The 13,071-nt window shown below is 47.8% G+C and overlaps 1 protein-coding gene across 16 annotated transcripts in view; it reads right to left on the bottom strand.

Moving 5' to 3' along the window:
* NAV2 (neuron navigator 2) overlaps positions 1–13,071 on the bottom strand; it is a 762,517-nt gene that overhangs the window by 61,807 nt on the left and 687,639 nt on the right. For 13 of the 16 annotated variants that reach the window (XR_009545656.1, XM_060177031.1, XM_060177025.1 and 10 more), the window contains 5 exons: positions 8,897–9,188; positions 7,208–7,910; positions 3,405–3,872; positions 2,680–2,745; positions 1,093–1,137 (listed from right to left, as the gene is read on the bottom strand). Coding sequence is in view for 15 of the 16 variants with exons in the window: in XM_060177031.1 (XP_060033014.1) it covers positions 1,093–1,137; positions 2,680–2,745; positions 3,405–3,872; positions 7,208–7,910; positions 8,897–9,188 (1,574 nt within the window). In the remaining variant the exon portion in view is untranslated. The remainder of the gene's footprint in view (positions 1–1,092; positions 1,138–2,679; positions 2,746–3,404; positions 3,873–7,207; positions 7,911–8,896; positions 9,189–13,071) is intronic. The other 3 variants (XM_060177026.1, XM_060177029.1, XM_060177035.1) reach the window with 3 other exon arrangements.

Genomic DNA, 13,071 nt, shown 5'->3' on the forward strand with positions numbered 1-13,071 from the left:
ATCATCTAAGTGCCTCTCGGATGATGCCTGAAGCAGCTCTCCAGGCACAATGGGAAACAGAAATATGGCAGGCCTAGACGATCCCTCCTTTAAGGCCACAGAAGCGAACTTCCTCCAGCATCTGGGCTGTCTGCTGGGGGGCCCTTCAGTGGCTTTATTCTCTACACCTGGTTTTACTAGGTGTGCCCACTGGAAGGGAAACATTAACACCCACCTCGTTTTACCATTCAATATGCTCTCAACCTTGAGAACTGCAGGACATTAACTACACAGACACATGATGGCAACGAACATTCCATTCCATGTTTTGAAAGTACTAATGCTTAGTGCAGGGTGAAGCTGATGCTACAAAGAACAAGGTGTTTACAGAGCAGGAGAAATAACGGCAGCGGCTTCCGACAGCACAGACATGAAGTTCATCTGGTTGGCAAAGTGAAGGAGGTGATGTGAGCAAGGGTGACTTGTAGCATCTTGTTTGACACCAGGACTGGACGTGCAGTGAGTCCTAGTGGCACCTACAGGAGTGAAAGGATGCTCTTTCCTGACACTCTTTCCTGTCTTATCAACCCCAATCAGCCCATACCCATGTCTTACTGGGCCATGGAAACTCATCAAAAGGTTTTTAGGTTATTTAGACACAAATGGGGGATTAGGAGTGGGGGAGAATGTTTCTCTCTTCCTTTGCCCTCATCCTGGCTACCCAATCAGCATGCTACAAGTCACATCCTTTCTCCTGGACGACAGCTGTGAACAGCATAGCCATGGTGGAGTGCTCAGCGATGAGACCCACTGGTCCCAGGAGCAGCGGTGTATGCTCTCTGGGCTCGCCCAGCAGGGAGGTGAGGGGGTTGCATGAGCTGCTTTAACCACATGAAGCCTGAAAAAGTGCAGCCTCTGCTCAAGCAAGTCAGCCAACAGATGGAGAGATGAGAAAGAGCGTGAGTGAGAGGAGCCATCGTCCAAAGGGTCCTGCTGTGGTGGCCAAAGCAGGGACCCCCGCGCAGCCTGGACCCCTGCCAGCCACAAAAGAGTCACAAAGCCAAGCCCAAAGCTACACCGGATGGCATGGATGCAGGGAGGAAACACAGATACCTGAGTCCTTTCTTAGGCAAAGTGTTCCTATCAAGGTGCGGGTCACTGTAGGAAAGTTAAAACAGACAAAACAAAACAAAACAAAATAAAATGAGAACTTCAGAGAAGCACAGGGAAAACAAGCAGTGTGAAAAGTGAGGGGCCAAAGGGCCCCGAGACAGACTCACGTCACCAGGGAGTGCTCCCTCACCCAGCCGCACATGCAACACAGCCACGGGAAGCCGGATCCTTGGCCCGTGCTGATGCCAGGGTGTGCTTAGTCCCAGCCACCAGGAGGCTTGAGCCACCCGACCCCAATAGTTCTGTCTTGTCCACAACTCAGAGCAAAGCTCAAGGGCGGCCTCACCTTGAAGCAGAGCCCGTGCCTTCTGCCACCCCATTGCCCAGCTGCACACCACTACTGCTGCTTCTTGGGGACACAGATGCCACCTTCAGATACCCTTCACTCAGGCCCACCCCCAAAGGCCACTGCCTGAGACTTTGAGTTAGAGAAGGGACTTGCTGGAGGGTTTCAAGAGGCCAGCAGTCTGCATATTTGGAATTCATGTGTAACAAGTGAATTCCAGGGCCCTCTCAGCTTCTGCGGCCCTTGTGGGGTGTAGCTAGGAGCTGAGCCCCGGGCTCCGGAGTTGGAGCATGTTACAACTTGAAAGTAGTAAAGGCTGACAAAATCAAGGCATCCAGACTTCCAGAGAGCAAGGCAGGCTCGGGCTGTGAGTCTAAGGAACACTATTGTAAGTTTTTGCTGTTGATGGGGCGAAGAGAGTTTTAGCTCTTTTTCCTTTCTTTCTTCCTTCCCTTCCTTCTTTCCTTCCTTCCTTCCTTCCTTCTCTCTCTCTCTCTCTCTTTCTCTCTCTCCCTTTCTTTCTTTCTCTCTCTCTCTCTCTCTCTCTCTTTCTTTCTTTCTTTCTTTCTGGAGCATGAAACATCTGTTTGTTGTGTTTGGCCAAGCTATGGCTCTCCCACAAATTTAAGGTCAAGATGCAACTCTGAGTCTCTGAGGCCCACCCACCATAGGGCAGCCGGGGGCAAATAAACCTCCTCAGTTTGTAAAATCTCAACACTCCACATTTTCTTTTTCACTCTCATCAGAGGAAATGGGCACACAGAACACAACAGCCTGCAAGACACGACGAGCCAGACTGCAGCAAAGGGCTTTGAGAGGGAGCCGAGCCAGCTGCGTGGGGGTCTGGGGAAAGGGGGAGGCAGAGGTGAGGGCCAAGCTGCGTGGTGGGTGGTAGACCTCTGCACTTGGGGGTGGGATGAGGGGGCATGCCACGGGAAGACTGAGATGCAAGTGAGAGATTCTGCTGCCCCGGCTCCAATGGCAAAGTCTGAGGTTCTATCCCAAGCTGGGGAGGGAGGGGCCAGGCTGACCCCACCTCTAGGGGGCTTAGTGCACTACAGAACAGATCCTCAGTTGCATGCCAGGGCTTGGGGAGTGGGGGGTGCGGGAGGTTCACAGAATACACCAGAGCCACAAGCACAAGCGGAAGCCTCAGGCCAACAGCCTCACACAAAACATGGGGCTTGATAAGGATGGTCAGAAGAGCCTAGAGTAGGGTCCCCAGCCTACAATGTCATTACCTGTCCTGTTTCCTGGGCAGAGTACTTCTGCAGAACTTAGGGCTAGCGGCAGGGGAAGAGAGAGGGCTAAAAGTCCAGGCAGGTAGAAAAACAAGAGAAGGAACATTAGATTGGAAGAAAGGAGAGGCGTGGTTATATACACTGATCAGAACATTATTCTTAGTCTCAGAGCTGACCCTGACTTTCCTCCCTCCGTGGAGAAACCAGACAGTGTGTGGAAAGCAGTGCTGAGGATGAGGACGGTGGTTTTCCTGACATCCGCTCCTTGTGGCCTGCAGCTCTTTAGTAGGAGGGTTTGCCACCACGAACCCCATATCCACCCTGCTGCCCACAGATACCAACCACACACAGTGTGGCTGCAGCTGGCTTACACTGCCTGCACCACCATAAGGGAGGAGACAGAAGCCATCAGTGAGCCAGCAGGACAGAATGGAAGGGTTCAAAGGCAGAATGTCCTTTCCAATGGAAGCACTAAATCTGTCCCCAGCAGACCTGTAGCAAATCCAAGCACTGAGAACAGCCACAGTGAACAAAGAGAACAGGAAGCGGAGGAGCTGAGCTTCATTTCACCCCCCCCCCACTGGCTTCCCCACTGAGATGGCTGTGACTAGAAAGACATCTCCTAGGCAAAGGTGAATGAACATTCAGGGTTCCTAAGGCAGCCTTGTGGCTCCTGGGAGGGTGTCTTTCTGAGAGATGAAGGCAGCCAAAGGCACAGCACCAACCTTTCTGACAGTGTGGTCTTCACACTGTTGGTTCTGACAAAGGGTGTCAAGGCGTCATCCTTAGAGGAGCTGAGCAGGCCAGTGGAGGAATTGTGACTCAGTCCCCCTCCACTGCTGAGGGAGATGTCAATGGACTCACAGCTGGTGTGGAGACTGCTGACGGACTGGAAGCCCAGGCCGTCCTTGCTAACTGCGGAGGAGCTGCTGGCATTGGTGCCCCAGGTCAGGCTGTTGGAGGGGCCCGAGTGGGCTGAGCTGGGACTGGAGGCTAGAGGAGACTGGTTGATGTCCACATTCTTGCTGTAGAGAGGGCTGCTGCTGCCACTGCTCAGAACGCCGCTGCCTGAGGGGGACTCTAAGTTACCTTGCTGGGTCAGGGTTGCATGAGGATTGGAGATGACCACTGAGTTTTTCATGTTTTCAGTTGTGGTGATGGGCACTTGCTTGGTAGGTTTCCCACCAAAGAGTCTGTGAAGAGACAAAGGGTTGTGTGGGTTGAACACCCAGGGCCAAGGGAAGGGCCGAGCTGCTAATGTGTATAGGGCAGAGGGTGCAGGTGGGTACAGGGTACAGGATGGTGAGAATCTCTGGGACGAGGGGCACAATTCTTCCTGCTGAAATGGCTGTAGGCACTCTAGGGCCAAAGGCCACCTTCTAAGGGGTCAGGACACTGTTGTATCACAAGGCTCCAACCTCAAGTTCTACGTTACAACTAAGACTCTGGCTCTATCTTAGCCAAAGGAGGATGAGGGATCATTTTCTTCAGGCTGATCTATACTGGTCCAAGACCTTGAGTCCCTGTCTTTCCACAGAGTAACTATGGAATACCTCAAACTGCAGGACTGCCCTGGCTACAAACACCTGGAGGGAAAAGGGCCTCCGTAGTCATCTTTGTATCTATGGTCACCGCAGACACTCAATTCATGAGCAGCTCAGCCCCAAGCAATTTGGTTTCTTGGGTCCCTAAGTATGACATGTAATATCAACCACAGGAATCTAGATCTGGGCGGGGCCGAGAGAGAGAGAACCTTTACAGATTTATCCTCATGTGAAGACCCTTCGAGTCAGACAGCTAGGACTAGCCAATGACATACACAAACCTTGCTGGGCGCCCAAGACATCAGTTCTGACATGGTGTGTGAACTGTGCCTGACAGGTACACAGAACTGCCACTACCTGGCACCATAATACCTGGATTGACTCATAACCAGAAAAGTGCTGCCAGCATACAGGGAATGGCGCGAACATCTCCTTCTTCTGTTGGGCAGATGGCTTTTCTGGTGGAAGCGTGGAACTGCTTAAAAATCGGAGGTGGTGTGTGCTCTAGCAACACAAGCAATTCCTTCCACTCAAACCCTTGCAGCAAAGGTGTCACTGAAAATCAATGAAATGACTGTCTGTTGCACTAGGCTGTGTCTTAATAAATTGCTGTGCATTTGCTCTCTGTCTCCAGACAGTTACTACTCATCTCAGTTACTATAAAGCAAACATCTCTGCTACTGGTGACAGACCAGAAGCACTTTTTGCCTGGTGGTAATCGGGGAAAGGCATATCCTTACATAGACCCTTGGCTCTGGAAAGTTTATCCAGTGAGGGGGACCTTACTATTTCAAATGGCAACTTGTTCCACTGCCAAGCATCTCTGATAGTTAGAAAACCAGAGGGAGTAGACAGCATAATGGTTATGCAAAGAGACTCTCATTCCCGAGGCTCCAAATTCCCAGGTTCAGTCCCCTGCACCACCAGTGCTAAGCAGTGCTCTGGTAAAAATAAATAAATAAATATTTTTTGAAAATCCCCTGTACATAGAGGCTTTCTTCACAATAGCAAAAAAAACTGGAAACAACCAAAATGCCTTCGACAGATGATTGTATAAAAAAAGTTATGGGACATATACTCCACAAAGTATTATTCAGCAAAAAAAAAAAAAAAAAAAAAGATATTTTGTCCTTTGGGATAAAGTGGATGGAACTAGAGAAGATTATGCTCAGTGAAGCAAGCAAGGGGGTAAAGGAAGGATAACTATAGAATGGTTTCACTCATGTAGAATACAGAGAATTGAACATAAATATGTGGGAAAAAATTCTCAACCTATATCTAATATCGGTTGGAGAACTACAGCAGTTATCTCTGGGGGTAGGGATGGAGAGAGACACAGACCTTTGGTGATGGAAGTCGTAAAAAATAAATAAATAAATAAAAATAAAATCTGACCTATTGTCTTCTGACTTTCAAGTTTTCCTCCTAATTGTGCTATGTATTAGTACACAGAGAAAGCTCAATCTTATGTCTATCCTCCAAAACATTTGAAGACTGCTATCACAGTTCAATCCAAGATTTTCCTTCTCTACAGTAATGTACAAGAAAAGAATTGATCCAGCTACAACAATATCAATAACAACAATAATAATAACTACAGCAATAAAACAACAATGGCAACAAAAGGGAAAATAAATAAATATTTTTGTTAAAAAAAAAAGAAGAAAAAGAAAAGAACTGAGACTATCTTGATGATTTAGGGAAAATGTAATTACCAGAAATTGGCCAAAAGGTACTCAGATCAGAGCCTAGGAGCTGCGTGTATTTTCAAGCGTTTCACTGCATAGCCTCAGGGTCTAGTAAAATGCCTTTGTAGTTACTAAAGGAAATCTATAACACTGAAGATTGAATATTACATATACTACTTGAGGCAAAAAGGAGAGGAAATTTTCATTTACAAGGCAATCTGCTACAACAACAAAGAACAGCCCAATAGGAAGGTCCCCTGAAAAAAGTAATCATTACTGAAATTCTAATAATCAAGTCTAGACAAAGAACAGTGAATTGTTTCATTATACCTTTCATGTAGAATGCTTCTTCTGAAGTCTTTTCAAACATTCCTAGTCATCCCCAAATATGTACATAACTTTTTTTTCCCCCTCTGCTGAACTTTCTATTAGCATGGCTTATTTTTTCCCCAGGGAGGAATTTTCCTGGCAAGGTAGGATGAGCTCTGCCCAATGCATTTGTATCATGAGTCTAGTCCAGCAGACATAATGATAAGATAGTACACACAGGCTAATGAATGAATTTGAAAGAAATGTTGAAGGGGAATAATGAATACTAGTAATATCATGTAAAACTTTCCATCCAGTGTGGACATGTGAGAAAATGTCTTTTTAAGGTAATAGGTCATTGATTTCTCTGTTTCAGAAACACTTCTGCTTTAAGAGTTTACCCTCCCCCCCCCCCAAGCTAAATTTTAGAGACTAATTTGGAATTATGCATGGAGTATAAAAAGTATGTGGGGGATATTGGACAATTTAAAAAAAAAGGTTCTGGTAAAGATCACTGTCTGGCATAATGGTGAAAATTCTCAGCCACAGAATTAGTAAGACAAGAATAAAAAAAAAGTGTCTGCTTTCCCAGAACTATACAATGAGGCCCCTGGATGTAGTGAGAGTGCATCTTGCATAGTAGCTAACTTTAACAGACTTAGCTATGCAAATTAATCTTACAAGGAGTGTCACATAAGTACCCATTTTATAGATGAGGAAACTGAGGCAAAATTGTTCAGAAAGATGATATAGTGGCTAGTTAATGTGAACTCCAGCTGGCTGACTCCATTGGCTTACGTTTTTCACCCCAGCATGGGAGAATGATCAGTCAACAGTAACATTGCTGGCAGGATCTGACCAAAAGCTGTGCTCTGGGACTGAAGTGGAGGAAAACAGAGACTGCTTTAACAAAGGAACAAGCAATTAATGAGTCCAGGGTTCCACTCCATGTACTTCAGTCCTGCTCAGAGCCATTTACTCACTTACCTGCGGAGAGTAGGAGAGGCCACGTCAGGGTACTTGGTTCCTGGCTGGAGAGTGGTCTGAGCTGCACTGGACATGGGCTGTATTGCAGGATTTATTTTCACGGAGTTGCAGGAGGCCACACTCTCATTGTCCGATGAGATCCCCTTCTCCTTATCTGTCTGGTTGACCAGACCTGGCAGAGAGCTGCCTAGCGCAGTTTTGGATGGTTCCCTCAGCTTGGGTACCGGCAGTCCTGCTGACTTGCTGCTGATGTTGGAATCTATGCTGCTGGTACTAGACCTGTTCCCAGCCCCATTTCGGCTTGTGGACTTACTGGGCCTTGGCAAACTTCGGTACTGCAAGTTTGTCCGGGAGCTGAGAGACAAATAACTGTCATCCTGATTCTGAGCTCCATCCATGCTTGTCTTCCGACCAGTAGACCGGCCAACAAGAGCAGATGACTTTGGGATTTTGCCGAGGGTGGCTGATCTACTGGTGACAGTGGCCCCACTAGCTGTGATCATGGTCAGCCCAGTGGCTGAGCCACTCTGCTTCTTGAACCCAAAGCTGTTGGCATTGGCGGCGGGAGTCCTGGAGTTGCCGGGGAGGGACTTTTTGGATTCATCACCACTGCTGCGTCCTGCATCTGATGGAGAACGCTTCACTTGGGAGGCTCTGGGCGAGAGCCGTCCTTTCTCAGATACCTTTGCATCGTCTGTTTTTCCTAAGACAGAAATTAGCAAAGTTAACCCAGAGACCAAGACCCAGCTCACCAGCTCAGTTGGTTTCAAATCCTCTTCTACAAAAACAAAACTGGTTCACTTATTCCTGTGGCAAGCAGGACTCTTGAAAGGTGGTGGGTGGAGCTCTCTATACAGATAATCTTATCTCCTCCTGTCACTGTGAGCCTTTTAGGAGACATCAATGATTGCACTCATTTACAAAGCACTCTGAATTTACCCAGAATGAAGCAAAGCCAGCCAATCGCGGATACATGAGAGACTGTCTTTGATAGATTTTTTTTCCACCTCTGTTCATTGAAAAGGGTGCCTGCCTTCCTGCAAAAGCACTGCCCTTATTTATATACCTGCTCATGTCGCTGATAACATCAACTCAACATACCAATAGCTTGTGACACATGTCCACCAAGAGTCTGCACTGTCAAAGTTAGCTCTCCCTAGCACACGGTTCACTAACTCAAACCACCCCTGCAGGGGAGCAACTTGAAGAGCCTGAGACGTGCATGCTGACACATTTCCATCCAGAAGGAAGGGGCGAGAAACTTTATGAGAATGGTTACTAGCAAAGGCTCGACATGAAGAAGAAATACTAGGGGCCGGTGATGGCACACCTGGTTAAGCACCTAGTAACTTCAGAGCAAGGATCCACACAAGGATCTGGGTTCGAGCCCCTGCTCCCCACCTGCAGGAGGGATGCTTCAGAAGCAGTGAAGCAGGTCTACAGGTGTCTTTTTCTCTTCCTCTCTATCTCCATTTCCCCTCTCAATTTCTCTCTGTCCCATCCAAAAAATGGATGGCCACCAGGAGCAGTGGATTCAAAGTGCTGGCACTAAGCCCCAGGGATAACCCTGGAGGTAAAGAAGAAAGAAGAAGAAATACCTGAGCATTTATGTGGACTTGAAACTTTCAAGTCCTTGCCAGAGTGACTGAGGTTTTGGTGGATGTAAGATAGTGTTTGCCTCTGACTTACCAGTTCCTGGGGTCTTCAGTGCACCCGCAGGGGCAGTTGGCTTTGTCCTTGGCACAGTGATGCCCACCTGAGCTGTCATGCCTCGTCGCCACGAGCCTGTCTGCGAGACGACGGGGTTCTTCTTGCCTGATGTGCTTTTGTCAGACTCATCAGACACATCAGAAGGATTGCGCCTCCACTTAGACCCTGGCTCCATCTTTATGCCACTGTCTGACCCTCCGTCTGACCTCTTGATGTCATCACCAGACCACAGGGAATTCCTCTCCACCTGCGAATGCTTCTCAGCGTCAGTCTGTGGATGAGACTCTGAGTCAGTATCTGCCCCGCTAAGCCCAGGCCAGGGAGCACCCCAGCCCACAGCAAAGTGCCAGTTGACTGGACAAAGGGGAAGTGACAACCACTTTTAGGTCTTTGGACTTTTGTACTCTGATAATCTTGCTAGAAAGCCTGTCTTCAGGGAGTCAGGCAGTAGTGCAGTGGGTTAAACGGTAGGTGGCTCAAAGCTCAAGGACGGGCGTAAGGATCCCAGTTCAAGCCCCCGACTCTCCTGGCTTCACAGGTGGTGAAGCAGGTCGGCAGGTGTCTGTCTTTTTCTCCCCTTCTCTGTCTTCCCCTTCTCTCTCCATTTCTCTCTGTCCTATCCAACAATGAATGACATCAACAACAACAATAATAACCACAACAAGGCTACAACAACAAGGGCAGCAAAAGGGAATACATAAATAAATAAATATTTTTTAAAAAGAAAGCCTGTCTTCAGGGGGTACAAAGAAGATGACAGAATATAAATGTCCCAGATGGGAGTGAAGGATGTGTAAAAGGGAGCAGAGGAAAAAGAGAGTAAGAACCAAGTAGCCAGAGGTGTGGTGAGAGTTCAGCCAACTCTGCCCACAGTGAAACAAGCCTCCTCTTCTGGGCCTGGTCCCCACATGGCATCCAGCCTCGAGGCAGTTTCCCTTTGTTCTGCCACCTCCCCATTGTTCCACTGATTGTGGAAGCTTTGGATGAGCACAGCACCATAGCCTGACATCCCTAGCACATGTAGATGAGGGCTGCTAGTTCCACTGGATGGGAGGGAACAGGACTGAGGGGAGGCCAATCTTCCACCGCCTACCCCTCCCCCCAGTGACAAAGCTTGTGGTGCCTGCTCCCACCCAGCTCAAAAGTGCAGAGGGGATATGCGGCTATTTCCTTTGGAAGGACCCTGACCGGAAGACCATGGAACCCAGAAGGCCCAGAAATGAGATGCTCATGGTTTATCACACTTGAAAGACATAGAGCTAAACAAAACGCTTTGAGGGCCTCACTCATGGCTGGGCTCCACCTGAGGAGAAGAAGCCAGTGGGAAGCAGAAGCCGGCCAACAACACCTTAGGGTGTTATACTGAGCTACTAGCCCCCCCTATTCGCTACGCTGACTGCCAAGAGTGGGTACTGTCAGCAAGGCAGCAAACCAAAATGAACATCTTCAAGATCTTACCTAATACTTCCATTATTTTATTATTTTTTATTTCATTAGTGATTTAATATTGATTTACAAAATTACAAGGTAACAGGGGTACAACTCCATACTGTACCGATCGCCAGAGTTCAGGACCCCCAGTCCCTCCACTGGAAGCTACAGCAGTTCTCCCAAGGTTGCAGATATGGGCGACTGTTATTTCTCTAACTCTCTGTCTGTATTCGTGTCTACTCGCCCATTGTTTTCGACAGTCCCATCTTCTCTTCCTTTCCAAGTCACACATACATACACCTGTTACTACACTCAAATGTCCCTCTCTTTTTCCTCTTCTCTCTTTGTGTCCTGATGGAGTTGGTGTTCAGAGTCCTTGGGTCATCTTCCCCTGTCACTTCTCCCCTGCTGGAAGTATACACCATTTTTCAGGAAGTGAATGGCTAGATGGGACAAAAGGCACACACAGACACGCAGTCCGAGTTTAACCACCACTACAGCCTCTCTGTTTCCCTCACCCCTTGTGGACCTCCTTTGCCCACAGTATTCATCTGTGGTGCCGTAATGCACCATAAATGCATTTGCCTGGTGACTCATTCTTCAAGTACATAATGAGTTACCCTTAGATGCCAGGCACCAGAGATGTGAGGAGGACAAAAGCTGTCTCTGGCTGTGGGAAGCTTATTGTTTAGCTGCTGTGAGACACAGAGGCCTTCCCACCGTGAGCACACAGCAGGGGCTCAATCACAACTCACTGAATAGAGGAGTAAGCAAATGAATGCATACTTCCAAAGCCACACCTTAACAAAATGCCCCCATCTATCCGGGTCAGTCTCTGCTCAAGGAAAGTAAGCAGGTAAGAACCATTTTTATCTCGGTATTGCAGGTGACTAGAGACTAACACTATCTGCTTCCTGCCCCAACAACCCATCTGTTCCCTTCCTCTAAATACTTCCAGAGTAAATTTGTTCAATCAGGATGAGAGAGAGAGAGAGAGAGAGAGAGAGAGAAACAGAGGCATTGGCACTTTTTAAGGAGCTGAAGGGATATTCCACCTCACCAAAAGGCAAGGTCCTTTAATCAGTACCAAACAGAATGAGAAGACACTTAGAAGAGTTTACGGATGTGAAGTGAAAGATCCTAAGGCAGAAAAGAGTTTTCCTTGAGTCTCACTCACTAGGTGCTATTAGGTGGTGAGCAGAATTTTGGTGGGTAGGAGTACCACAATCACAAGAATGTAGACATATTTTGCTTGTCTCTTGATGGGGAAAATACTGTTATGTTGAGGTGCACTGAGTACACCTAAACTCGATCTACTGAGTGCCATTTTTGCACCTTGTGAAGCTGAAAATTTATTACGATGAGCGATCATAAGTCAGGACCACTTGTGTAGTAAATCAGGGAGCTTCTGTGCAGGGGCTTTGCAGTATACTCAAACAGGTGTTAAGATGTTAGTGCATACCCACACCCTGGGTTGTTTATTGTATTTATGGGATAGAGACAGAACTAAATCAAGGGGGAAAGGGGAGGGAGGGAGGGAGGGATGGAGAGAGAGAAAGAGAGAGAGAGAGAGAGAGAGAGAGAGAGAGAGAGAGGGAGACCTGCACCACTGATTCACTGCTAGTGAGGCTGGGGGCTTGAACTGCGGTCCTTGGGCACTGTAACTCATGTGATCGACTGGGTGTGCCACTGCCTAGCCTCTATGTTCTCAATTTTATGAGTGAATCACCACGTGAATGGACAGGTAAATGTGTGTTGTTAGAGCCCTAACAATAAAATGCTACAAATGCTGGGCTGGGGAAATAGTACAGTGGTTCTGCAAAAGACTCCTGCCTGAGGCTCTGAGGTCCCAAGTTCAATTCCCAGCACCATCATTAGTCGGAGCTGAGCAGTACACTGGTTTGTCTCTCTCTGTATCTTTCCCTCTATATATCTTGTTCTCATTAAAAATTAAAAAAAAAATTAAATGCTAAGAACTCAAGGCAGGGGTAGTTAGCATAATGATTATGCAAAGAGATTCTCTTGCCTGAGGCTCCCGTGTCCCAGGTTCAATCCTCTGCATAAACTGAGCAGTCTCCTGGTTAAAAAAAATGCTAAGAATTCATCTTTGAAAAAAATGTAGCAGATAGTCAGCTTAGGGTTACCAATATGAATTGAGGAGAGAGGCAAGATAGAAAGTAACTCTGAGTAACTAGCAAGAATCAGACACCACAAAACACCCAGTCAGGTAAAGCATTTCCCTGTCAGGATCACACTCACCCTTCAAGATTGTCCTAGGCATAGAGATCTTGGGCGTGGAGAGGCAGAGGTTTGGAGAGGTTGGTAGCTTATCCACAGAGGTCACAAAGGAGGACTGTGGCCCTGACTCAGAGTCCACACCTGATCCCTGACACCTCAGATGGGCTCACCAGCTCTCCTATGTTAAGTCAGGTAAAGCTCTCCGACCCGAAGCAAGAGCATTCTCTGCCCAGCACACTAGTGCCGCCCTCTGGGCCTGTGTACCGTTCAGGGGAGCCTCAGCATTCCTCAGCATCCTTGAGGAAAACAGTCACTCACGTACAGAGCGGATATCCATCTCCCAAGGATCGCTCCTCCATTGCGTGCCTCTGCCTCCTCCAGTCGGCTAAAGGCGGCCATTCACCAGGCTTCCCAGACAATCACTTCTCACTTCCTTACGTGAATTTCCCTTCTGCTGTTCTCAGAGGCTTTTCAAGTGTGGTAAC

Source organism: Erinaceus europaeus, chromosome 17 (assembly GCF_950295315.1).
Source record: "Erinaceus europaeus chromosome 17, mEriEur2.1, whole genome shotgun sequence".
NCBI classification, from domain to species: domain Eukaryota; kingdom Metazoa; phylum Chordata; class Mammalia; order Eulipotyphla; family Erinaceidae; genus Erinaceus; species Erinaceus europaeus.